Source organism: Phocoena phocoena, chromosome 13, assembly GCF_963924675.1.
Source record: "Phocoena phocoena chromosome 13, mPhoPho1.1, whole genome shotgun sequence".
NCBI lineage: Eukaryota > Metazoa > Chordata > Mammalia > Artiodactyla > Phocoenidae > Phocoena > Phocoena phocoena.
In genome coordinates, this window is record NC_089231.1 from 14193559 (window position 1) to 14219530 (window position 25972).

A 25972-nucleotide genomic window follows, 5' to 3' on the forward strand; every position below is an offset into this window, starting at 1 on the left:
TGGTGCAGTGGTTAACAATCCTCTTGCCAGTGCAGGGGACACGGGTTCGAGCCCTGGTCCAGGAAGATCCCACATGCTGCGGAGCAACGAAGCCCGTGCGCCACAACTACCGAGCCGGCACTCTAGAGCCCACGAGCCACAACCACTGAGCCCATGTGCCATAACTAGTGAAGCCCGCGCGCCTAGAACCCATGCTCCGCAACAAGAGAAGCCTCTGCAATGAGAAGCCCGCGCACCGCAACGAAGAGTAGCCCCCACTCACCGCAACTAGTGAAAGCCCACACACAGCAATGAAGACCGAACGCAGCCAAAAATAAATAAATGAATAAATAAATAAATTTATATATATAAAAAAACCCTGTCCTTCTATTCTGAAGCCTGTTAAGAAAAGAAATGTTTCACTTTGGGGAATGAGGGGTTTAATTTATTGTGCTACTATTACTCTTTACATTACAGATTAAAAATTAGTTTCTTGTCATATTAAAATATAAGGTATTATGTTTGTCATAATGATAATCTTATATAATATAAAACAAAAAATTATGTATGGTGTTTCTATAATAGTAAATTGTCATGTTACAATAAAAAAATCATTAAAGTCCCAAATCCCTTCACTCAAATCTCAACTACCTTAGCACAGTAACTATTGCTATTTTTGCATCCTGCCTCCCAATTTTTGTTCACATGCAGATACAGTTTTACATAACTTCAAGCATGTACATGTAGTTTCTATACCTCCTTTCTTATAATAACACAGGATCATTTCTTATGCTGGAAAGTCTTCTTTGTAACTTTATTAGCTGCATAATATTTCAGGTCTTTCTAGATTAGAAATTCAATAGATATGGAAGTAGAATTATCTTAGACTTGTTGAAAAAAAATTTAGGCATGCTATAGACCATTGCACTGGGTTTCAAGAATCAATGGATGAGATAATTTAGATGAGAAGGACTACAGGACACATTTTTTTCCCCCCTGGAACAAGGGAGTCACTTTTCCTTTGAGTAGAATGGTGAAGATGTGTTGAGTCAATCTTTGGTGAGTTCAGGAAGCTAATAAAAGTTTTGGTTGTATAGAGAGTCTGTGCAGTGGGATGTTGCAGGAGAGTGAGAGAAGTGGAAGCAAAAGCTGTGTTACAGTCGTAAAGCCTGAATTACCAAAGCGTCTTTCCTTGCCATGTGCACCCAACGTCCCCAAACCGGAATCCACAGGACCACAAAATATGCTCGGGGGAAATACATTAGGGAGGACTGAAGAGTCTTACAAAAGCAGGAGCAGAAGAGGAGAGATTGCCTGTGATCTGAGGTATGGAAGGCTGGGCACAGGGTGGGCAGCAGCCTGACACATACATTAATAACGTGGCCATTCCAAGCACCGTTTGGATGTTTTTCAGTTACACCACTTGGGATTTAGTCAACCCAGTATTCATTTAGGTTTAAAAGAAGACTTAAAAAAAATACACAAATATATCTGAAGATTATGAAACTAAAGCTGTTTCAAATAAGTAGAAATTTGTTCCTTCAGATGCCTTTCCTCTCAAAACTTTACATGACATGAGTGGTACTAAGAAAATGGATGTTTTAATTGAGGGAGGGGAGAGTAGAATTACCTAGGTAATTCTGGGTAACGCGATGTTCTGAGAATAGGGCAGGCAGTCTGTAAACTTGCTGCCAGAAGGAAGGGAGGTAGGAAGATATAAAAACTAAACTTTCCTTACTACAAACACTTTCAAGGATGACCGCTAAAATGAGAAAAAGACTCTCCTTTTTTCTCCTGATCTTCATCTCCATGGTCCCTCATTTCCAGGACCCAGAGCACATGTTACTGCAATTGGTTCCATACAGTTCAGTTACAAGGTGGGTGACTATCTGGCTTCACAGGTGAGTAAGCCACCTTGATTCACAACCTTGTTTAGATTATAAAATGTAATGGAGGCTCGAAATAGTTGTCTTAACAAATAAACTTGCAACATGATATACAGAAGTTGGGGACTCTCTTTTGTAAACTTAGTTTCTGGAGTCTTACATTTCTTTGTTGACAAATCTGGTTATCTGAAACAGTCGTTTCCACATGTTGGGGGTTAACCAAGGTGCCCCCTCACAGGCTGCCTTACCTGCCCTGCTTTGGCATTCTCACAGACAAAAGCTTCATAGAATCTGGGGAACTTTGGAGCATTGTCATTCACATCTAAGACTTTGATTGTGACAGGAACGCTTCCAACCTGGGAAGGATTGTCTAAAAGCACACACAAAACAAACAAATACCAAAGGTGAGGAGGGTTCAGAAATGCAAGAAAGCAGCTCTTTGTTGGAATAGGTATTTACCTCCTCATTCTGGTTTTTAAAGGAATGGATAAAGTACATGGAAATAGCAACACAATGATGCAAGGGTTGCCTATTAAGAGTGTGGCCAGAACATAAGCATGGGCAGGACGAGTTTTGTGTTGGAGAGTGTGTGTGATATCAGGAGGTTGAGGGGAGGGATGAGACTCGGGGTCGGGGGGAGCAGGGATCGCAAAATGAATCTTAAAAAGAGGTTTTGAATCTCTCACTTGGCTCATGCTTCAGATTCTAGAATTGAAGGCAGGTCGCACCCTGAGCTGTGAGAGTGGCACCAACAAGCTCTTTCCCCAGGAACTATACTCGGCACCCAGCTGCCATATCTTTGAACTGTGTCTGTGAGCATTTGTGCTTTTTTTTGCTCATCCGTTAGCAAGATGTGTCCTAATGTAATTGCTTCTTCGTTTTACAACATTTTGGCTTACAAAAGGTTTCATAGGAACACTTTACTTTTGGATAGTGGGAAAACCTGTAATCAGTTCTTTGAATTACTGTTTCAGAAGGTTTCAAGTTATTCATGGGATTACAGATAACACTGCACATTTATTTCCACCTATGGACTAAGGGAGATAGTATAGGACACACCAAATCTGTATCTTTGTCTGGGGTAGGAGAAGTTACTCGTAGTCACTTATGGGGAAATATGTCCTTTTGGTCTGTCTTTTGCTTGGCGTTACCACACAAAGATAATTTCACAGCCCCGCTAGTGCCCCTCCTGCCTTTTTCTGTTTTGGCCACCATCCCAAGAAGACAAAATAGAAATCATAAGACACAGAAATTATGCATAGTAAATAATTGCATTAAACCTCAGAATGCCCTGTTCTTTTGGTTCATTGTTTTTCTTCTCTCTCAAGAATGTCTATTCTGTGTTTTTCCCCTGAATATTTCTATTGCTTGGTTACCAAAAGTGCTGCCATATTTACATTTTTTTAATTGTAACTTGGTGTTGCTTGTTTATACAAGGAATAATGAAAAATTCAGGAAAACGTAAGAATAAATGTGATCCATAGTCCTACCACCAGCGAGCTCCCTTATACGTTATGTATTATATTACATGTGTCCAAACTCTCCAATACACACACACACACATACATACACACACATGCACTGAAATTAGAGAAAATAAAATGTTGAATTTAGAGCTTTAATATTTTAGGGCAAGATTATCCTGTATCATTGAAATATACTTTGAAAGCATGGGTATTAATATCAACATGATAGTCTCATTTTACTGTGTGGCTGTACCATAATTTATTTAATCAAACTCCTATTATTAGACATTTAGGTAATTCCCCCCTATTTTAAAATGACAATGCAGTGGACATTTGGGTACATAAATCTTTGTTAATATTTATGATTATTTCCTTAAGATAATTATTAAAGGAGAATTCTTGAGAAAAAGTATGAATATATTGGGGGATCCTAATACAAAGATTAGTTACCAAACTGCTCTCATGAATGGCTGTACATACTTTTGCCAATATGTTAGTATTTGTCATTTCCCTTAATCTTTCTCATCACTAGGTGTTATGAAAAATATGCAGTGTAGTCGTATATAACCTAATTTGTGTTGAGATTATAATAAATATGTTAATTTAGTTTTTGTTAGTTTTCATTTTTAAGTTTATGTTAATAAATCTGTCTTTTGTTGTAAGATGTCTGAAATTCTTAAATGCATGTATGTGTATATGTATGTGTGTAATAAGGGTGATATGTTATAAATGTTTCCTTTCATCCAGTAATAATATTTTATACTATTTGTGCATTCCTAATCTTATTAAAGATTGAAGGCCTCCTAGAGTTCTCAGGAGTTTTCCCTTTTCTTCATATAGAGGTCTAGCTCTTTGATTTAAGGATGCTATTTTTTGTGCTGCTTTTGCATGTTTTATTTGTGTGTTTTTATCTGTAGCACAGGATTAGGTATATAGAAGATCCTCAATAAGTATTTCAATTAATACATTCATCCACTTGCGTAAACCAGGATTTCCATTCCTTTCCATAAAGAAGATAATTTTTGTTTCGACAAGCTCTAGAAACTTCCACTTTCTCCAGTGCTTCTATTTTGTCACTATATGGAGAGCAGTTTTTTTGTTTTACTTACTCATTTCCATAGCAAGGACAGTGATATTATGCCAAGAAAACTCTTCTCGGTCAAGGGGTCTCGCAGTCATTAGGGCACCTGTTGTAATGTCAACATAGAAGAACCTTCCAGGGTCACTGCTTCTGTCAATGGAATATCTGCAAAAACAGAGATTACACACATCGTTTTATTTGGATAAGCATTCTGTGGCATAATCCATAAGAGAACTGAGTGCATGCCATGTGAAACAGGATAGTTCTCAGTTATGGGCACTTGGAAGACTGCATTGCTGTTTTATCTGTCCAAAACCCCTCCCCGCCCCCCCCAAAAGAAATCCCCAAACACAAAACAACAACAAACTATTACTGCTTTAATTTCCTCATTCATAAAATGAAGGGCTTCCCTGGTGGTGCAGTGGCTGGGAGTCCGCCTGCCAATGCGGGGGACGCAGGTTCGTGCCCCAGTCTGGGAGGATCCCACGTGCAGCGGAGCAGCTGGGCCCGTGAGCCATGGCCGCTGGGCCTGCGTGTCTGCTCCGCGGCGGGAGAGGCCACGGCGGTGAGGCCCGCGTACCGCAAAACAAACAAACAAACAAACAAACAAAAATAACATGAAATAAAACAGGGTACCAAAGAGTTAGGGTAGTTTTACGCTTTTTAAAGGTCAATTTCAGCTATTTAAAGCTTAAAACTGCCCTAAGACTTTTGGGATACTCTGAATGTCCGCCCCTACATATCTTTGTTCCAAAAAAATTTTATTCAAATAAGTCCAGAAACGATAAATTGGAACTGGAAAAGGTATAGTTATGTGGTTCTGGTTCCTATAAGTTGTATCACCTATTGAGAAGGAAAGATTTGAATCAGGTCTTTTGTAAAGATACTAATGACCTGCTGTCAAACACACTAACGGTATTTGCTAGATGGGATGTCCTTACCTATGGAATGTTACTAGCAAGATGGATCAGGTCTGTCTAGGTTGCTTATTGTAAAGAAGCTTGGAATTTATGAATTTATTGGGCGCAGCGTGCTGGAAAATGTCATGTGAGCTATGTAATTAATGGGGTATAAAAAGCAGATGTTCCGTAATCAAAATGGCTCCTTCTGTTCAAGCATTGCACTTCATCCTTTGCTTACACTTTCGTATTCAGTGTGGACCAACATGCATCCTTATACAGGAAAAAGAAGTATAGTTACAGGCACCTACACCTGACAGTTTCAGACCTATCTAGGGAAAGAATGCTTAGCTCATATTTTGCTGTTGTTTATATCCTTTGAGTCCTTATTTACCTTGATACTGTGTAAGACCTGTAACTCCTGTTGAATCTGATTTGGCAGTCTGACCCTTTGTATTATCTCACCTAAGTTGTCTTACCTGGTGTCCATATTAGGAGATTCACTAAGTATGGAGGGAGTCTCAGGCATCTGTATGTTTAAAAACCTTCATAAGGGATTTTGATGTGTAGCCATGATTGAGAACCATCCTTTAGAATCTTATGTAGTCCTTGGTAATGGCCAGTAGTTATGATCGCTGCTGTTTATTGAATACCAGGCATTTTATAGCTTCTTTTTAAAAAACATACATATATTTTTAACATCTTTATTGGAGTACAGTTGCTTCACAATGCTGTGCCAGCCTCTGCTGTACAACAAAGTGAATCAGCCATATGCATACACATATCCCCATATCCCCTCCCTCTTTTTTTTTACATCTTTATTGGAGTATAATTACTTTACAATGGTGTGTTAGTTTCTGCTTTATAACAAAGTGAATCAGCTATACATATACATACGTTCCCATATCTCTTCCCTCTTGCGTCTCCCTCCCTCCCACCCTCCCTATCCCACCCCTCTAGGTGGTCACAAAGCACCGAGCTGATCTCCCTGTGCTCTGCGGCTGCTTCCCACTAGCTATCTATTTTACATTTGGTATTGTGTATATGTCCATGTCACTCTCTCACTTCGTCCCAGCTTCCCCTTCTACCTCCCCATGTCCTCAAGTCCATTCTCTATGTCTGCATCTTTATTCCTGTCCTGCTCCTAGGTTCTTTAGAACCATTTTTTTTTTTTTTTTTAGATTCCATGTATATGTGTTAGTGTATGGTATTTGTTTTTCTCTTTCTGACTTACTTCACTCTGTGTGACAGACTCTAGGTCCATCCACCTCACTACAGATAACTCAATTTTGTTGCTTTCTATGGCTGAGTACTATTCCATTGTATATATGTATCACATTTTCTTTATCCATTCATCTGTCGATGGACACTTAGGTTGCTTCCATGTCCTGGTTATTGTAAATAGTGCTGCAGTGAACATTGTGGTACATGTCTCTTTTTGAATTATGGTTTTCTCAGGGTATATGCCCAGTAGTGGGATTAATGGGCCATACGGTAGTTCTATTTTTAGTTTTTAAGGAACCTCCATGCTGTGAGAGTGGCTATATCAATTTACATTCCCACCAACAGTGCAAGAGGGTTCCCTTTTCTCCACACCCTCTCCAGCATTTATTGTTTGTAGATTTTTTGATGCTGGCCATTCTGACTGGTGTGAGTTGATACCTCATTGTAATTTTGATTTGCATTTCTCTAATGATTAGTGATGTTGAGCATCCTTTCATGTGTTTGTTGGCAATCTGTATATCTTCTTTGGACAACTGTCTATTTAGGTGTTCTGCCCATTTTTGGATTGGGTTGTTTGTGTTTTTGATATTGAGCTGCATGAGCTGCTTGTATATTTTGGAGATTAATCCTTTGTCAGTTGCTTCATTTGCAAATATTTTCTCCCATTCAGAGGGTTGTCTTTTCGTTTATGCTTTCCTTTGATGTGCAAAAGCTTTTAAGTTTCGTTAGGTCCCATTTGTTTATTTTTGTTTTTATTTCCATTTCTCTAGGAGGTGGGTCAAAAAGGATCTTGCTGTGATTTATGCCATAGAGTGTTCTGCCTTTGTTTTCCTCTAAAGAGTTTTATAGTATCTGGCCTTACATTTAGATCTTTAATCCATATTGAGTTTATTTTTGTGTATGGTGTTAGGGAGTGTTCTAATTTCATTCTTTTACATGTAGCTGTCCTGTTTTCCCAGCACCACTTATTGAAGAGGCTGTCTTTTCTCCATTGTATATTCTTGCATCCTTTATCAAAGATAAGGGGACCATATGTATGTGGGTTTATCTCTGGGCTTTCTATCCTGTTCCGTTGATCTATATTTCTGTTTTTGTGCCAGTGCCATACTGTCTTGATTACTGTAGCTTTGTAGTACAGTCTGAAGTACAGGAGTCTGATTCCTCCAGCTCTGTTTTTCTTTCTCAAAATTGCTTTGGCTATTCGGGGTCTTCTGTGTTTCCATACAAATTGTGCAATTTTTTGTTCTAGTTCTGTGATAAATGCCATTGGTGGTTTGATAGGGATTGCATTGAATCTGTAGATTGCTTTGGGTAGTATAGTCGTTTTCACAATGTTGATTCTTCCAGTCCAAGAACATGGTATGTCTGTATCATCTTTACTTTCTTTCATCAGTGTCTTATACTTTCTGCATACAGGTCTTTTGTCTCCTTAGGTAGGTTTATTCCTAGGTATTTTATTCTTTTTGTTGCAGTGGTAAATGGGAAACACTCCCATTTCTCTTTCAGATTTTTCATCATTAGTGTATAGGAATGCAAGAGACTTTCTGTGCATTAATTTTGCATCCTGCTACTTTACCAAATTCATTGATTAGCTCTAGTAGTTTTCTGGTAGCATCTTTAGGGTTCTCTATGTATAGTATCATGTCATCTGCAAACAGTGACAGTTTTACTGCTTCTTTTCCGATTTGGATTTTTCTTATTTCGTTTTCTTCTCTGATTGCTATGGTTAAAAATTCCAGAACTATGTTGAATAATCGTGATGGGAGGGGCAACCTTGTCTTATTCCTGATCTTAGTGGAAATGGTTTCAGTTTTTCACCATTGAGAATGATGTTGGCATGGGTTTGTCACATATGGCCTTTATTATGTTGAGGTAAGTTCCCTCTTTGCCTACTTTCTGGAGGGTTTTTATCATAAATGGGTGTTGAATTTTGTCGAAAGCTTTTTCTCCATCTATTGAGATGATCATATGGTTTTTATCCTTTAGTTTGTTAATATGGTGTATCACACTGACTGATTTGCATATACAGAAGAATCCTTGCATTCCTGGGATAAACCCCACTTGTTCATGTGTATGATCCTTTTAATGTGCTGTTGGATTCTGTTTGCTAGTATTTTGTTGAGGATTTTTGCATCTGTGTTCATCAGTAATATTGGCCTGTAGTTTTCCTTTTTTGTGACATCCTTGTCTGGTTTCAGTATCAGGTGATGGTGGCCTCGTAGAATGAGTTTGGGAGTGTTCCTCCCTCTGCTATATTTTGGAAGAGTTTGGGAAAGATAGGTGTTAGCTCTTCTCTAAATGTTTGATAGAATTTGCCTGGGAAGCCATCTGGTTCTGGGCTTTTGTTGGAAGATTTTTAATCACAGTTTCAATTTCAGTGCTTGTGATTGGTCTGTTTATATTTTCTATTTCTTCCTGGTTCAGTCTCAGATGGTTGTACTTTTCTAAGAATTTGTCCTTTTCTTCTAGGTTGTCCATTTTATTGTCATATAGTTGCTTGTAGAAATCTCTCATGTTTCTTTGTATTTCTGCAGTGTCAGTTGTTACTTCTTCTGTTTCATTCTGTTGATTTGAGTCTTTTCCCTTTTTCCTTGATGAGTCTGGCTAACGGTTTATCAATTTTGTTTGCCTTCTCAAAGAACCAGCTTTTAGTTTTATTGTTCTTTGCTATCATTTCCTCCATTTCCTTTTCATTTATTTCTGATCTGATCTTTATGGTTTCTTTCCTTCTGCTAACTTTGGGTTTTTTTTGTTCTTCTTTCTCCAGTTGCTTTAGGTGTCAGTTTAGGTTGTTTATTTGAGTTTTTTCTTGTTTCTTGAGATAGGATTGTATTGCTATGAACTTCCATCTTAGAACTTCTTTTTCTGCCTCCCATAGGTTTTGGGTCATCGTGTTTTCATGGTCATTTGTTTCTAGGTACTTTTTGATTTCCTCTTTGATTTCTTCAGTGAGCTCTTGGTTATTTAGTAGTGTACTGTTTAGCCTCCAGTGTGTTTGCATGTTTTACACTTTTTTTCCTGTAATTGATATCTCCTCTTCTAGCGTTGTGGTAAGAAAAGATACTTGATATGATTTCAATTTTCTTAAATTTACCAAGGCTTGATTTGTGAACCAAGATATGATCTACCCTGGAGAACATCCCATGAGTACTTGAGAAGAAAGTGTATTCTGTTGTTTTTGGATGAAATGTCCTATAAATATCAATTAAATCCATCTTGTTTAATGTGTAATTTAAAGCTTATGTTTCCTTATTTATTTTCATTTTGGATGATCTGTCCGTTGGTGAAAGTGGGGTGTTAAAATCCTGTACTATGACTGTATTACTGTCAATTTCCCCTTTTATGGCTGGTACCATTTGCCTTATGTATTGAGGTGCTCCTATGTAGGGTGCATAAATATATACAGTTGTTATATCTTCTTCTTGGATTGATCCCTTGATCATTATGTGATGTCCTGCTTTGTCTCTTGTAACAAACAATTTTTATTTTAAAGACTCTTTTGTCTGATATGAGAATTGCTACTCCAGCTTTCTTTTTATTTCCATTTGCATGGGATATCTTTTTCTAACTCCTCACTTTCAGTCTGTATGTGTCCCTGGCTCTGAAGTGGGTCTCTTGTAGACAGCATATATACGGGTCTTGTTTTTGTATCCATTCATCCAGTCTGTGTCTTTTGGTTGGAGCATTTAATCCATTTACATTCAAGGTAATTATCGATATGTATGTTCCTATTACCATTTTCTTAATTCTTAATTGTAGGTCTTTTCCTTCTCTTGTGTTTCCTGCCTAGAAAAGTTCCTTTAGCATTTGTTGTAAAGCTGGTTTGGTGGCGCAGAATTCTCTTAGCTTTTGCTTGTCTGTAAAGCTTTTAATTTCTCCATCAAATCTGAATGAGATCCTTGCTGGGTAGAGTAATCTTGGTTGTAGGTTCTTCCCTTTCATCACTTTAAATATGTCCTGCCACTCCATTCTGGCTCGCAGAGTTTCTGCTGGAAGATCAGCTGTTAACCTCATGGGGATTCTTTTGTATGTTATTTGTTGCTTTTCCCTTGCTGCTTTTAATATTTTTTCTTTGTATTTAATGTTTGATAGTTTGATTAATATGTGTCTTGGCGTGGTTCTCCTTGGATTTATCCTGTATGGGACTCTCTGTGCTTCTTGGACTTGATTGACTATTTCCTTTCCCATCTTAGGGAAATTTTCAACTATAATCTCTTCAAATATTTTCTCAGTCCCTTTCTTTTTCTCTTTTTCTTCTGGGATCCCTATAATTCGAATGTTGGTGTGTTTAATGTTGTCCCAGAGGTCTCTGAGACTGTCCTCAATTCTTTTCATTCTTTTTTCTTTATTCTGCTCTGCAATAGTTATTTCTACTATTTTATCTTCAGTTCACTTATCTGTTCTTCTGCCTCAGTTATTCTGCTATTGATTCCTTCTGGAGAGTTTTAAATTTCATTTATTGTGTCATTCATCATTGTGTGTTTGCTCTGTAGTTCTTCTAGGTCCTTGTTAAACATTTCTTTTATATTGTCCATTCTGTTTCCACGATTTTGGATCACCTTTACTGTCATTACTCTGAATTCTTTTTCAGGTATACTGCCTATTTCCTCTTCATTTGTTTTGTCTGGTGAGTTTTTACTTTGCTCCTTCATCTGCTATGTATTTCTCTGCCTTCTCGTTTTGCTTAACTTACTGTGTTTGGGGTCTCCAGGTTTGTAGTTCCCGTTTTTTTGGTGTCTGCCCCCATTGGGTCAGGTTGGTTCAGTGGTTGTGTAGGCTTCCTGGTGGAGGGGACTGGTGCCTGTGTTCTGGTGGATGAGGCTGGGTCTTGTCTTTCTGGTCGGCAGGACCGTGTCCAGTGGTGTGTTTTGGGGTGTCTGTGAACTTACTATGATTTTAGACAGCCTCTGTGCTAATGGGTGGGGTTGTGTTCTTGTCTTGCTAGTTGTTTGGCATAGGGTATCCAGCACTGGAGCTTGCTGGTTGTGGAGTGGAGCTGGGTCTTAGCATTGAGACGGAGGTCTCTGGGAGAGCTCTTGCCATCGCTGATTGATATTACATGGGGCTGGATGGTTTCTGGTGGCCCAGTATCCTGAACTCGGTTCTCCCACCTCCGAGGCTCAGGCCTGACACCTGGCCAGAGCACCAGGACCCTGTCAGCCACACAGCCAGGTATGTGCGGAGTTTCTTGCCTTTTGGGAAGTCTGAGGTCTTCTGTCAGTGTTCAGTAGGTGTTCTGTAGAAGTTTTTCCACATGTAGATGTATTTTGATGTATTTGTGGGGAGGAAGGTGATCTCCATGTCTTACCCTCAGCCATCTTGAAGGTCCTCTTGGGTTTAAACTTGTAATCACATAAATTTGTTAGATCTCAGAGGGGAGTCACTGCATGCCATGCAGGGCCACAGAGGAAGGTCCAGGTTTTGGTTGGGTGGCAAAGACAGGAGCAAGAGGAAACTCTAGGCCAGAGTCTTTAATGGGGTTTCTGAACTTGAGTTTACTGGTAAATAGCAGAGAAACTGCAATTCTAGAAGGCACAATGTTGCAAGTTACAGGCCAGTCTGTGGAGAGTTCAGGATGGGCTGTATTTATCTATAGCTTCTTTTTAAATTCTACAGGATCTCTAGGATGTAGGTATTATCTCACCTAACAGGAAACTAGGACTTAGAGAAGTTAAGTCACTTTCATACAGTTACACAGCTAATAATTTGCAGCTAACAGTAAGATTTGAAACATACATGTATTTATATATAAACTATTGTATATATAATATACAGTAAATTATATATAAATGATTCTGTTTCTTATATATTATATATATATAAGCTATTGTAACATATTGGGTTCTAAATTCCATTTAAAGTTGCCAGCGGTTGCAAACAAACCTATTTTCAAAACAGAAATAGAGTCACAGATGTAGAAAACAAACTTACAGTTATCAAGGACGAAGCGAGGGGGGAGGGAGGGATACATTGGGAGATTGGGATTGACATATACACACTACTATATATAAAATAGATAACTAATAAGAACCTACTCTATAGCACAGGGAACTCTATGCAATACTCTTTAATGACCTATATGGGAATAGAATCTAAAAGAGTGGATATATGTATATGTATAACTGATTCATTTTGCTGTAAACCTGAAACTAACACAACATTGTAAATCAACTATAATCTAGTAAAAATTAATTTTAAAAAAGTTGCCAGCGGAATTCCCTGGTGGTCCAGTGGTTAGGACTCTGGGCTTTCACTGCCGGGGGCCCAGGTTCAATCCCTGATCAGGGAACTAAGATCCCACAAGCTGCGCAGCATGGCCAAAAAAAAAAAGTTGCCAGCAATTGCAGTCTCTATCTTAAAGTTGTTGAAACTGGGAAATGCTGCCCATTTGATGGGAGTAAGTAGTTTCTTTACTTTAGTGCATTGTTTTTCAATCTGAAATAAATATGGTGGGTTGTGACTAGTGTAGAAAGAACATGTATATGTATGCCAGACTGTATTCCAGTAAGGGTAAATATTGATGGTAAAATTTTTGTTTCAATATAAATAAATAAATAAATAACACACACACACACACACACACACACAGAGTATATACCAGTATATGTATTATTTGGTAAAGTATTTTGTTTTGAGTATTTATTTTTTCCTGGAGAGATTCAGGATGACTGTTCAGAGAATTAGGAATTAAAGGGAAAGTTTACCACTAAAGGCTGGAGAAGTTGGAAACATTTCAGTTCTAACTCTCCAAGTGTTGGGAAATTTAAATAAGTAAAGTAATGCTTCTCTCTGCTTCTAACCCTGTTACTGTAGCCAGGCACTGCTCTAAACATCTTACCTGTATTGACTCATATAACACCCACAATAAACCTATGAGGTAGGTACTATTTATCATCCCCATTTTACAGGTGAGAAACTGGAGCATGGAAAGATTAAGACATTTGCCCAAGGTTGCATGGCTGGGAATCAAACCTAGGCATATGGAATGTATGAGATTGCTTAAGGAAACAAAGCCTTAACTCTTTTTTGAAGATAGATTAAGCCATGATAGCCGACAGTTGACTATTTAATAAAGAATAAACACATGCCTACAAAGTTAATTTAAAATTAACTGGAGCGTTTTTTTTTTTTAGGTATAATTAGTGATTTAGTTTTAAAGTTTACTGGCTATTTTAAGATTTGAATTTATCTTAGAAAAAAAATACTGGTTGGCTCCTGACAGTCTTTTCTTTCAGCTCCCCAAGCAGGAGAAAAGCCAGCCATTCAGCCCACAGAGCTGTAACCCTGATGGCAGCTCTCCAAGTTGTAGGCATAATGCTGAGGGGAGAGGCAGCCTATGATGAACCAGCTTCCTGCATTCAAACCTACAAGGCCATAGCAAATGTCACAGATGGTAGGGGAGATGGAATGATGGAAATAACTGACAGAACCCATGACAGTACTGCCGCTGACACACTGAGAGGAAACGCTGCAGGCCTGCCTCAGAGAAGCCTCCCTCAAGTGGAATTCCTCTTCCATTTCCCAAGCGGGGCCTGAATTGAGGCAATGATAGCATTCATTACTCTGAATGGGACGCTGGGCCAATTTTCAGGACTCAGGAGAACAAATTTAAAGGCATAGATACAGATAGAAAATGAGGAAATTGGGACACACTAGTGAATTATGTAGGTGGTTTTCCTTTCTCTAATCATAATATTCTGTATGTATAGGCATAACATACACATACAAAACTGCCTTCAGCCAACAATAGCTGGTGTTCGTTGAGCTCCCTGCTTGTTTACTTGGCTGAGGACATTCTCTGAATTTAGGAGTGATTTTGGAGGTAGGGTGTCATGGACAGGCTCCCTAAATCCATACACACTCTTGGAAGGCACAGGGGGACAGGCTGTTTCCATATGAGCAGGAGCCTATTTCAGTTGCCTAATGGTTCCGTTTCCTGCTTGCTAGAAATTCCTTGAGCATTTATTAAAAATTTAGGTGATCCAAACATTGTAATTTTCATGTACATATAACTAAATCTGGAGACTTAGTTTTGGGCTTTGCTAATAAATGATGACCAGCTTATATGCCTGAACACACCATAAACTTTCTAGAAATGAGATTATAAAAGTCCTGATAATCTTTTTAAAAAGTTCAGTGACCTTTTATCCATAGCATTTGAACCTCAGGTGGTATGTTGTTTTTTGGGTGATTTAATATGAATTTTCTTTTTAGGAATGTGAACCTCATTTATTTGTAACAAAAATGCACAAGATAGACAAGTGGCATATGGCATATTCAAATTATTTTTAAAAGAAAATAACTTTTATAGTATAAATAAGGAGAAAACAAGCAATTTGGTGAAAGATAATGTAGGAAAGTACTTTCCAAATGGGTTTATTAAGTAATAGCCAGAGATTTGACTTCTAGGTGCTTTTCCTTCTCAGAATCCAGGACCCCTGGTGTTCTGCTTGGCTCCAGAGACCATTCTTTGTTCCTGTGGGACAGTACAAAGGGTCAGAGACTCTATCTCACAATATGAATTCTGTTCCTTCTTTCCAGCCGAAATGCAGAGGGACGATTATCTCTAGTTATGATAAGTGGAATTCTGCTTTATCCCCTGTGCCTGAATGCTTATCGTGTTACCTCCAGGCCTGTGGCTGTTGCCTTGTTCTTGCCAGTTTCTCTTTCAAGACCTAGAACCCTGCCCTAGAATAAGCCCAGTGGACCCTGCTCTATGCCTCCCGCCTATTCACTCTTGGATTCCTCCTGACTGGGATGTATTGGACTACACAGGCACCCTAATTCTAGACCTCCCTGATGTTAATTGCATCAGTGCCATGCCAGCCAACTGACAGTTTTCAGTGGCTTATCATCTGAAGCAGCATTTTCGGTTAGCCAGACAGGATTCCCTCATTTTGTATCCTCATTTTGCTCCATGCCAGCAGTGGATCTAGGCCTTCTGGTGTTTCTCCTTCCTTCCTAGATATGTGTTGAGATAACGACTTTAGTCCTGAATAGTGCACATTCGCTCTAGGGGTGTGTGTGTGTGTGTGTGTGTGTGTGTGTGTGTGTGTGAATTTCCTTGTTTCTTGTCATTTAGTAGTGTGACTCCTGACAAAATCATTTTTCCAGTGTTTACCATGTAGGAGTCCAGAATCAGAATCTGGAAAGAAGATGTGGAAGCATCCACTGGATATTCTCATTGACTCTTTTAGAAATGAGATCTGATTTTTTTCAAACTGTGCTTGTTTTATTTCAAACACTTTCCCTCCATAAAGTTTTATTGTCTAGAGTTTTTTCCCACAGTAGTGTCTCTGATATGAATAGATTAATCAGAAGATAGATATATTTTCTTGGCTTCTGACATAACTATAATATTTATATTACAAATATAAATTTATAATAGAATTGGTTTCATTTGTGTTGTTGTTTTGGGGATAATATTCCACTAACTTCTATTATACATTTAGAAAGCTTAAGGTTGAAATATCACTTCTATAAAATTGTTACAGATCATAAAGATTAGTTTTCTTCTAAAAATCAAATATCAGAATTCAAGCAAAATAATTTTAGCCATTTTAATGCCTGAAAATGTAAAAAGTTTGCTAATTGGTTAGAGGAAGCAGATTTCCCCCAGTATAGTTAAACTCAGGAGAGACCCATCTTTATTAGACGGCAAAAGCGCATTTTCATTAAATACAAAATGGCACCAAGTGAGGAAAGTAACCGGCTGACAGAAAAGGCCTTTGATGAATCAGGGTGTGTTTAAAATGTGCTATCTGCACTAAAGCCCTAGATCCATTTGTGTAGCTTTCAACAATTAATGTGACAGATGGCCTCAAACAGCCTTGGAATCCTGATCTTTTGTGTCAAGCTTCAGAGGCTTGGCAGTTGCTCTGGAAGGTTGAAGTGTCAATCTGTCCACCAGCGGTTTGCACTTTGGTTCTATAGTCAACAGGAGATGGCCATGGCTATAAGAGCAGCTCTCTACCCCTCCTGAGGGCGAAGCATCTAGGTTGGAATCTTGATGTTCAAAACATACTTTGGAGAGGTTGTTATGTGGGCTTGCAATAGAAAGCCAGTCTACCTGGCATCAAAGCTGTTGACAACAGTAGTAGTTTCTGTGTCTGTTCTTTGTACAGTATATGGAAATATGTGTTTATATATGTGTTTTCCATTTTTTAAAGTAAAAAAGTCAAAGGTTCATAAAAATTAAAAGAAAGTACAGTAATCACCTTTATATTCACCACTAAGATTCAACGACTTTTAATGTTTTGACATCTATGTATCTGTCTATTTGGCAATATCTGGGGACTTTTTAGATTGTTACCACTCAGGGGGTGCTACTAGCATTTTGTAGGTAGAGGCTAGAGATGCTGCTAAACATTGTACAATACATTGAACAGGCAGCCCCCTCAACAAAGAATTATCCACCCCCAAATGTCAATAAGGCCACAATTGAGAACTGAGAGGTGTGTGTATGTGTGTTGCTGAACCAGCTGACAGTGAGTTGTAGACATAATGGCACTTCATTTCTAAATAACATGAAAAGTCCATGTTATTTAAGAAAAAAGAATTTAAAGAAATAGGAGTGTCCAGAGGTGGAAGAAGCAGAGAAAAAGTGCTAGAAAATTAGATATTAGGGAAGATTCCAGGATATAAGGATAAGGTGAAATGTGTAGAAAAACCTGATTGAGTTGTTGGTCACATCTGGATCCTTGGCAGAAATGATCTGTATGGTTGTTCCAATTGACACATCTTCAGGTACCTCCACAAAATAAGAGCCAGGTTCAAACACAGGGGGCTCATCCACATCTTCCACACTGATGTGCACTGTGGTTGTGTCCTGAAATGGGCCTAGGTTCAGAAAACGCATCTCTAGGTGAGGATTGGCTCCCTCCACTTTTAAGGTGTAGCTTTTCTTGGTTTCAAAACTCAGGGGCTGAAAGTAATGACAGGAAAATAGATTAGTTAGGAGCATATACATCAGGGTTCTAAAGGATGGATGATACTGCTGGCTAGTGCGTAGATTCTCAAATGCATTAAAATGGTGGAAAAGAGGCAAGAGGAAAAATAAGGGAATTTTTTCTTTTGTTCCATGGTTCTCGGAACGCGGGCCTCTCACTGTTGTGGCCTCTCCCGTTGCGGAGCACAGGCTCCGGACGCGCAGGCTCAGCGGCCATGGCTCACGGGCCCAGCCGCTCCGCGGCATGTGGGATCTTCCTGGACCGGGGCACGAACCCGTGTCCCCTGCATCGGCAGGTGGACTCTCAACCACTGCATCACCAGGGAAGCCCTGTTCCATGGTTCTTGGTCTTAATGTCACTTTCAGCAATTTGGGTAAAGAAAGTAAGGAGGATGCTAAAGGAAGCCATTTTGCTGATGAAGAAAGCCACTGAACCCTGGGCAGGGCTGACTTAACTTGTCTACTCTTTAATCAGCATGGTCATCTTTAGAAATGCTTGTTCATTTGAAAAGGTGTCATGATAATTAAGAGAGAGTTTGAGTTCTGTTTCAGCATATCCATACAACTGAGGCCTAGGCTTTTCTGTTTTCTTTGAAAAAACCCAGTTCTTGAGTACAAAGGCAATAGTGATTTTATTCCAATAAACTATCAATAAACACCTCACAAGGGTTCTCAAAGCACTGTGTCAGATCAATATTTGTGTGTTTAGTTTATCATAGACAATCTTTTTTAAAAACCTAATCCAATACCTCATTTTACAATGAAAGAAACTGAGACTCAGCAAGCTAGCAGACTGGCCTAAGCTGATGTGGTTACGCTGTGTCAGAGTAGAAATGCTGCTCTTGATCTGTAAATTCCTCATTCAAGGCTCACCCCCAAAAGTTTAACTTTGTCTAATAAAACCCCCTGTCATAAAATATAACTTTTTTGGTGTTTCCTTTTTTGGATCTATCTCTACCTTCAGAATGTTTTATGTCAAAATAAATATAGCACTTTAGGGCAGAAAGTGGACTTGAATGCTATCTCAAGAATAATCCATTTGTGTTTCTTTTTTTTAACTGACAAAAATGTATAAAAGTTTAAAGCAACACTTACCTCAAAATATCATTAATAATTTAAAAAATGATGGAAACTCAATTCTATAATTACAGAGGATAGTGAAGCAGTTACTAAAGCTTAAAAGTCACATGTCAACTTGGTGATGACAAGTTTTTCTAGCTAAACATTTCATTCATTTGTCCCTTTTTCATAAAATGTGCTGAATATCAGCACATTTCATGTTAGATAGAGGCATGTGTCTAAGCAACTGGTTTGGTTTTGAGAAACAAACAGCAGTAGGAATTGCTTTAACTGAATTTGTTATTTTCAAATTCTAACAAAAAGTTGTTTGTTTGTTTTGTTGCTGTTGTTGGTTTACCACTGGTCCTGTATTTACTTAGCACCATACTTTGTACTCTTCGTTTCATGGAGTCCATCGTTCCCGTTTGAATGAAGTGGCCATTTCCACCAGCCGCCCTGTGTCCGTAGTTCTTAGTCAAAAGGCAGGGTTTTCATAAACAGGGAAATCTGCCACTCAGGTTTCAATAAATTTGAAGGAATAGGTTTACCAGTTTATTTTATTTATACTACTCTTTTAAGTCTAGACATTTATCTTTCCTGGTAAATTACACTGTATTCTTTTAGAATTCTTTCCTTATGTAGAAGTAACCCAGAGTGGACACTGATTGTTTATGTTAGGTTTGAGCTAGGCAAAATATGTTGTTCCTTTAATTTTAAGTCATTTTTCTAATTTGGTATGAATTTTGTAAAAATTAAGATGTAACTTACATACATTAAAATTCATCTTTTTTAGTGTAAATTTTTGTAGGTTTTGACAAATGTATACAATTATGTATGTGTCTCCTATGATAATTAAGATATAGAACAGTTCCATCACCCCATTATGCCCTGATCAGTACCTCTTTGTGGTCAGGTCCCACCCCCCTGGCACCCATTGATCTATTTTGTGTCCCTTTTACAAGAATGTCATATAAATGCAGTCATTCAGTAGGTAGTCTTTTGAGTCTGGTTTCTTTCACTTAACATATGCATTTGAAATTCATTCATGTCGTTGTGAATGTGGAGTTTGTCCCTTTTATTGTCAAGTAGTATTCCATTGTATGGATGTACCACAGTTTGTTTATCCATCCTCCACTGAAGGTACATTTGAGTTGTTTTCAATTTCTGATGGTTATGAATAAAGCTACTATGAACATTTGTATACAGGTTTTTGTGGGAACATAGGTTTTCATTTCACTTGGGTAAATACCTAGGAGTGGGATCATAGGATTATTTGGTGAGCATATTTTAAATGTTATAAGAAACTTCCAAACCAATTTTCAAAGTGGCTGTACCATTTTACATTCCCACCAGGAATGTATGAGAGTTCTGGTTGCTCCACATCCTAGTCATTATTTGGTTTTGTCAGTTTTTCTGGTTTTAGCATCCTACTGGGTGTGAAATGGTTTCTCATTGTGGTTTTGATTTGCATTTTCCTAATGCCTAATGATGTTGAGCATCTTTATATCTTCTTAAAGAGTTCTTTCTATATTTTATATTAAAGTCTTTTATCAGACAGGTGATTTGCAAATATTTTCTCCCAATCTGTGATTTATTTTTTTACTCTTTTATCAGTGAAGAAAAGAAACTCTTAAAGTCTCATTTATCACATTTTATTTTGTAGATTGGGATTTTGGTGTCATATCTAAAAAAATTACCTAATCAGGGTCACAAAGACTTTCTTCTCTGTTTTCTTCTAGAAATTTTATAGTTTTAGTTTTTCACATTTAGGTAAATCATCTATTTTGGGTTTATTTTTGTAGCTATGAATCAAGGTTCTTCATTATTTTTTTTTGTGTATACAGACATACAATTTTTCTAGCACTGTTGAAAGGCTAGAGCGAGTTTTTAATTATTGTTAAAATTTCTTTTTAAATAAGTTACTCAGTGATTTTTATATTATTTAAGATTATTGTCTCCCTTAAATAATTTTATTATTTAAAATTTAAAGAAAACATTGCCTTAAATACCCTAAACTTTAAATTGCCCATAATTGATATGAGTTCGACATTTCTGTCTAGAAAAGTTTTTGTACTTGTTTTTACATATTTAAATAGTAAATCAAAGAGTAGTAATGTCTGAGAACCCAAGTTAAATTCAAGACATTTCCTAGAGTTGGAGCACGTAAAAATGAAGTTATTATATCCTTGAAAATTGAGTAATGAAGATTATGTTACAAAATAGTAATGCAGTTCCCCTAAGCAGCATTAATCATTCCCTCTTCTTTTCCCATAGCACTTTGTCTTACTTCCGTTATGGCTCTTCTTATTTTGTATTATAAATATTTCTTTCTGTGTTGGTTGCCTTCATGATAGTAAAGGGCAAAGATTATGATTTAGTCAGATTTTTATTCCCTAGTCCCTAGGGAGGGCCTAAAACCCAAAAATGTTGTTACATTGAGCAGTGCAAAAGTTTTTCAGTGTATTAACATGTACTGATACTAGTTGAGTGATGATATATACAGACTTTACATTGCCATATTTCAATGATTTAAAGATACACATTTTTTTGTATTTTGACATTTTGGAAATAGGGTTGCTTCTCCAATTGATAGCATCTTATAATTGCTGCAGGCCCAACGAGAGGTAGGATGTAGTTGTCACCATTTGTGCTAGCCAAACCTGGTCAAAGTCATTCATGTACTTCGGTTGTGTTCTGCACTTGTTGGTAATACATGTGTTGAACTTTACTGCCTTCTAAAATGTCTTCAGAAAGATTGTATTATGATTCAACATTGAAACAAAAGTTGCTGTGTAGGTAAAATGGTATGGAAACAATAGCAGGGAATAAATCTGATATTAGTGAAACAAATATGTCTGTGTCTGCAAGGGCTTTTCCAGTAACTACAAACAAAGGAATGAGAAAGCATTGTATCATTCAAATTAGCAGGAGGTTTTTGTGTGTGTGTGTGTGTGTGTGTGTGTGTGTTTTAAGTGATATATAAAACAGTGATGAGGGATGTGTCAGGGAGGACCTTCAAGATGGCAGAGGAGTAAGACGTGGAGATCACTTTCCTCCCCACAAATACATCAAAAATATATCTACATGTGGAACAACTCCTACAGAACACCTGCTGAATGCTGGCAGAAAACCTCAGACTTCCCAAAAGGCAAGAAACTCCCCATGTACCTTGGTAGGGCAAAAGAAGAAAGGAAAAACAGAGACCAAAGAATAGGGATGGGACCTGCACATCGGGGAGGGAGCTGTGAAGGAGGAAAAGTCTGCACACACTAGGAAGCTCCTTCACTGGCGGAGATGGGGGGTGGGTGTGGAGGGAAGCTTTGGAGCCACGGAGGAGAGTGCAGCAATAGGGGTGCAGAGAGCAAAGCGGAGAGATTCCTGCACAGAGGATCAATGCTGACCAACACTCACCAGCCTGAGAGGCTTGTCTCCTCACCTGCCAGGGCGGGTGGGGGCTGGGAGCTGAGGCTCAGGCTTCAGAGGTCAGATCCCAGGGACAGTACTGGGGTTGGCTGCGTGAACACAGCCTGAAGGGGGCTAGTGCACCACAGCTAGCCGGGAGGAGTCTGGGAAAAAGTCTGGACCTGCTGAAGAGGCAAGAGACCATTGTTTTGGGGTGCGTGAGGAGAGGGGATTCAGAGCACCGCCTAAATGAGCTCCAGAGATGGGTGCGAGCCACGGCTATCAGCTTGGACCCCAGAGACGGGCATGGAATGCTAAGGCTGCTGCTGCAGCCACCAAGAATCCTGTGTGCAAGCACAGGTCACTCTCCACACCTCCCCTCCTGGGAGCCTGTGCAGCCTGCCACTGCCAGGGTCCCATGATCCAGGGACAACTTCCCCACGAGAACATGTGGTGTTCCTCAGGCTGTTGCAACATTTTGGCTTCTGCCGCTGCAGGCTCGCCCCGCATTCCATACCTCTCCCTCCCCCTGGCCTGAGTGAGCCAGAGCCCCTGAATCAGCTACTCCTTTAACTCCCTCCTGTCTGGGTGAAGAACAGATGCCAGAGGGTGACCTACGTGCAGAGGTGGTGCCAAATCCAAAGTTGAACCCCAGGAGCTGTGGGAACAAAGATGAGAAAGGGAAATCTCTCTGTGCAGCCTCACGAGCAGTGCATTAAACCTCCACAGTCAACTTGATGTACCCTGTATCTGTGGAATATCTGAATAGACAACGAATCCTCCCAAAACTGAGGCGGTGGACTTTGGGAGCAACTGTAGACTTGGGGTTTGCTTTCTGCGTCTAATTTGTTTCTAGTTTTATGTTTACCTTAGTTTAGTATTTAGAGCTTATTATCACTGGTAGATTTATTTATTGATTTGGTGGCTCTCTTCCTTTTTTTATATATATATATATTTTTTTCCCTTTTTCTCTTTTTGGGACTGTGTATGTGTATACTTCTTTGTGTGATTTTGTCTGTATAGGTTTACTTTTACCATTTGTCCTAGGGTTCTATCTGTCTGTTTTTTATTAGCATAGTTTTTAGTGCTTGTTATCATTGGTGGATTTGTTTATTGTTTTGGTTGCTCTCTTCTTTTTTTTTTAATTACATTTTATTTTAATAATATGTATTTAAAATTTTTTTATGTTAATTATTTTTCTTTCTTTATTATTTTTTTCTTTTCTCCCTTTCTTCTGAGCTGTGTGGCAGACAGGGTCTTGGTGCTCTGGCCAGGTGTCAGGCCTGAGCCTGTGAGGTGGGAGAACTGAGTTCAGGACATTGGTTCACCAGAGACCTACTGGCCCCATATAATATCACTCGGTGAGAGCTCTCCTAGAGATCTCCATCTCAATGCTAAGACCCAGCTCCACTCAGTGACCAGCAAGCTCCAGTGCTGGACATCCTATGCCAAACAACTAGCAAGAGAGGAATACAACCCCACCCATTATCAGAGAGGCTGCCTAAAATCATAGTAAGTTCACAGACACCCCAAAACATACCACCAGATATGGTCCTGCCCACCAGAAAGACAAGATTCAGCCTCATCCATCAGAACACAGGCACCAGTCCCCTCCACCAGGAAGCCTACACAACCCAGTGAAACAACCATACCCACTGGGGGCAGAACCCAAAACAACGGGAACTACAAACCTGCAGCCTGTGAAAAAGAGACCCCAAAGACAGTAAGTTAAGCAAAATGAGAAGACAGAGAAATACACAGCAGATGAAGGAGCAAGGTGAAAACCCACCAGACCAAAAAAATGAAAAGGAAATAGGCAGTCTACTTGAAAAAGAATTCAGAGTAATGATAGTAAAGATGATCCAAAATCTTGGAAATAGAATGGAGAAAATACAAGAAATGTTTAACAAGGACCTAGAAGAACTAAAGAGCAAACAAACTGATGAACAACACAATAAATGAAATTAAAAATTTTCTAGAAGGAATCAGTAGCAGAATAACTGAGGCAGAAGGACGGATAAGTGACCTGGAAGATAAGATAGTGGAGGGCTTCCCTGGTGGTGCAGTGGTTGAGAGTCCGCCTGCCAGTGCAGGGGACACGGGTTCATGCCCCGGTCCAGGAGGATCCCACATGCCACAGAGCGGCTGGGCCCGTGAGCCATGGCCTCTGGGCCTGCGCGTCCGGAGCCTGTGCTCCGCAACGGGGGAGGCCACAGCAGTGAGAGGCCAGCATACCGCAAAAAAAAAAAAAAAAAATGATAGTGGAAATAACTACCACAGAGCAGAGTAAAGAAAAACAAATGAAGAGAATTGAGGACAATCTCAGAGACCTCTGGGACAACATTAAATGCACCAACATTTGAATTATAGTGGTCCAGAAGAAGAGAAAAAGAAAGGGACTGAGAAAATATTTGAAGAGATTATAGTTGAAAACTTCCCTAATATGGGAAAGGAAATAGTCAGTCAAGTCCAGGAAGTGCAGAGTCCCATAAAGGATAAATCCAAGGAGAACCACGCCAAGACACATATTAATCAAACTATCAGAAATTAAATACAAAGAAAAAATATTAAAAGCAAGGGAAAAGCAACAAGTAACATACAAGGGAATCCCCATGAAGTTAACAGCTGATCTTCCAGCAGAAACTCTGCAAGCCAGAAAGGAGTGGCAGGACATATTTAAAGTGATGAAAGGGAAAAACCTACAACCAAGATTACTCTACCCAGCAAGGATCTCATTCAGATTCGACGGAAAAATTAAAAGCTTTACAGACAAAGAGAATTCAGCACCACCAAACCAGCTTTACAACAAATGCTAAAGGAACTTCTCTGGGAAGGAAACACAAGAGAAGGAAAAGACCTACAATAACAAACCCAAAACAATTAAGAAAATGGTAATAGGAACATACATATTGATAATTACCTTAAATGTAAATGGATTAAATGCTCCAACCAAAAGACACAGACTGGATGAATGGATACAAAAACAAGACCTGTATATATGCTGTCTACAAGAGACCCACTTCAGAGCCAGGGACACATACAGACTGAAAGTGAGGAGTTAGAAAAAGATATCCCATGCAAATGGAAATAAAAAGAAAGCTGGAGTAGCAATTCTCATATCAGACAAAAGAGTCTTTAAAATAAAAATTGTTTGTTACGAGAGACAAAGCAGGACATCACATAATGATCAAGGGATCAATCCAAGAAGAAGATATAACAACTGTATATATTTATGCACCCTACATAGGAGCACCTCAATACATAAGGCAAATGGTACCAGCCATAAAAGGGGAAATTGACAGTAATACAGTCATAGTACAGGATTTTAACACCCCACTTTCACCAACGGACAGATCATCCAAAATGAAAATAAATAAGGAAACATAAGCTTTAAATTACACATTAAACAAGATGGATTTAATTGATATTTATAGGACATTTCATCCAAAAACAACAGAATACACTTTCTTCTCAAGTACTCATGGGATGTTCTCCAGGGTAGATCATATCTTGGTTCACAAATCAAGCCTTGGTAAATTTAAGAAAATTGAAATCATATCAAGTATCTTTTCTTACTGCAACGCTATAAGAGGAGATATCAATTACAGGAAAAAAAAGTGTAAAACATGCAAACACATTGGAGGCTAAACAGTACACTACTGAATAACCAAGAGATCACTGAAGAAATCAAAGAGGAAATCAAAAAATACCTAGAAACAAATGACCATGAAAACACAATGACCCCAAACTTATGGGACGCAGAAAAAGCAGTTCTAAGATGGAAGTTCATAGCAATACAATCCTATCTCAAGAAATAAGAAAAAAGCTCAAATAAACAACCTAAACTGACACCTAAAGCAATTGAAGAAGTACAAAAAAACCCCAAAGTTAGCAGAAGGAAAGAAATCATAAAGATCAGAACAGAAATAAATGAAAAGGAAATGGAGGAAATGATAGCAACAATAAAACTAAAAAGCTGGTTCTTTGAGAAGGTAAACAAAATTGATAAACCGTTAGCCAGACTCATC

The 25972-nt window shown here is 38.7% G+C and overlaps 1 protein-coding gene across 1 annotated transcript in view; it reads right to left on the bottom strand.

Annotated features, from left to right (window-relative positions):
* CDH20 (cadherin 20) overlaps positions 1–25972 on the bottom strand; it is a 60801-nt gene that overhangs the window by 12399 nt on the left and 22430 nt on the right. The window contains exons 6-8 of the mRNA XM_065889972.1: positions 17206–17459; positions 4441–4577; positions 2114–2235 (exon numbers count right to left, since the gene is read on the bottom strand). Coding sequence (XP_065746044.1) covers positions 2114–2235; positions 4441–4577; positions 17206–17459 — 513 coding nt within the window. The remainder of the gene's footprint in view (positions 1–2113; positions 2236–4440; positions 4578–17205; positions 17460–25972) is intronic.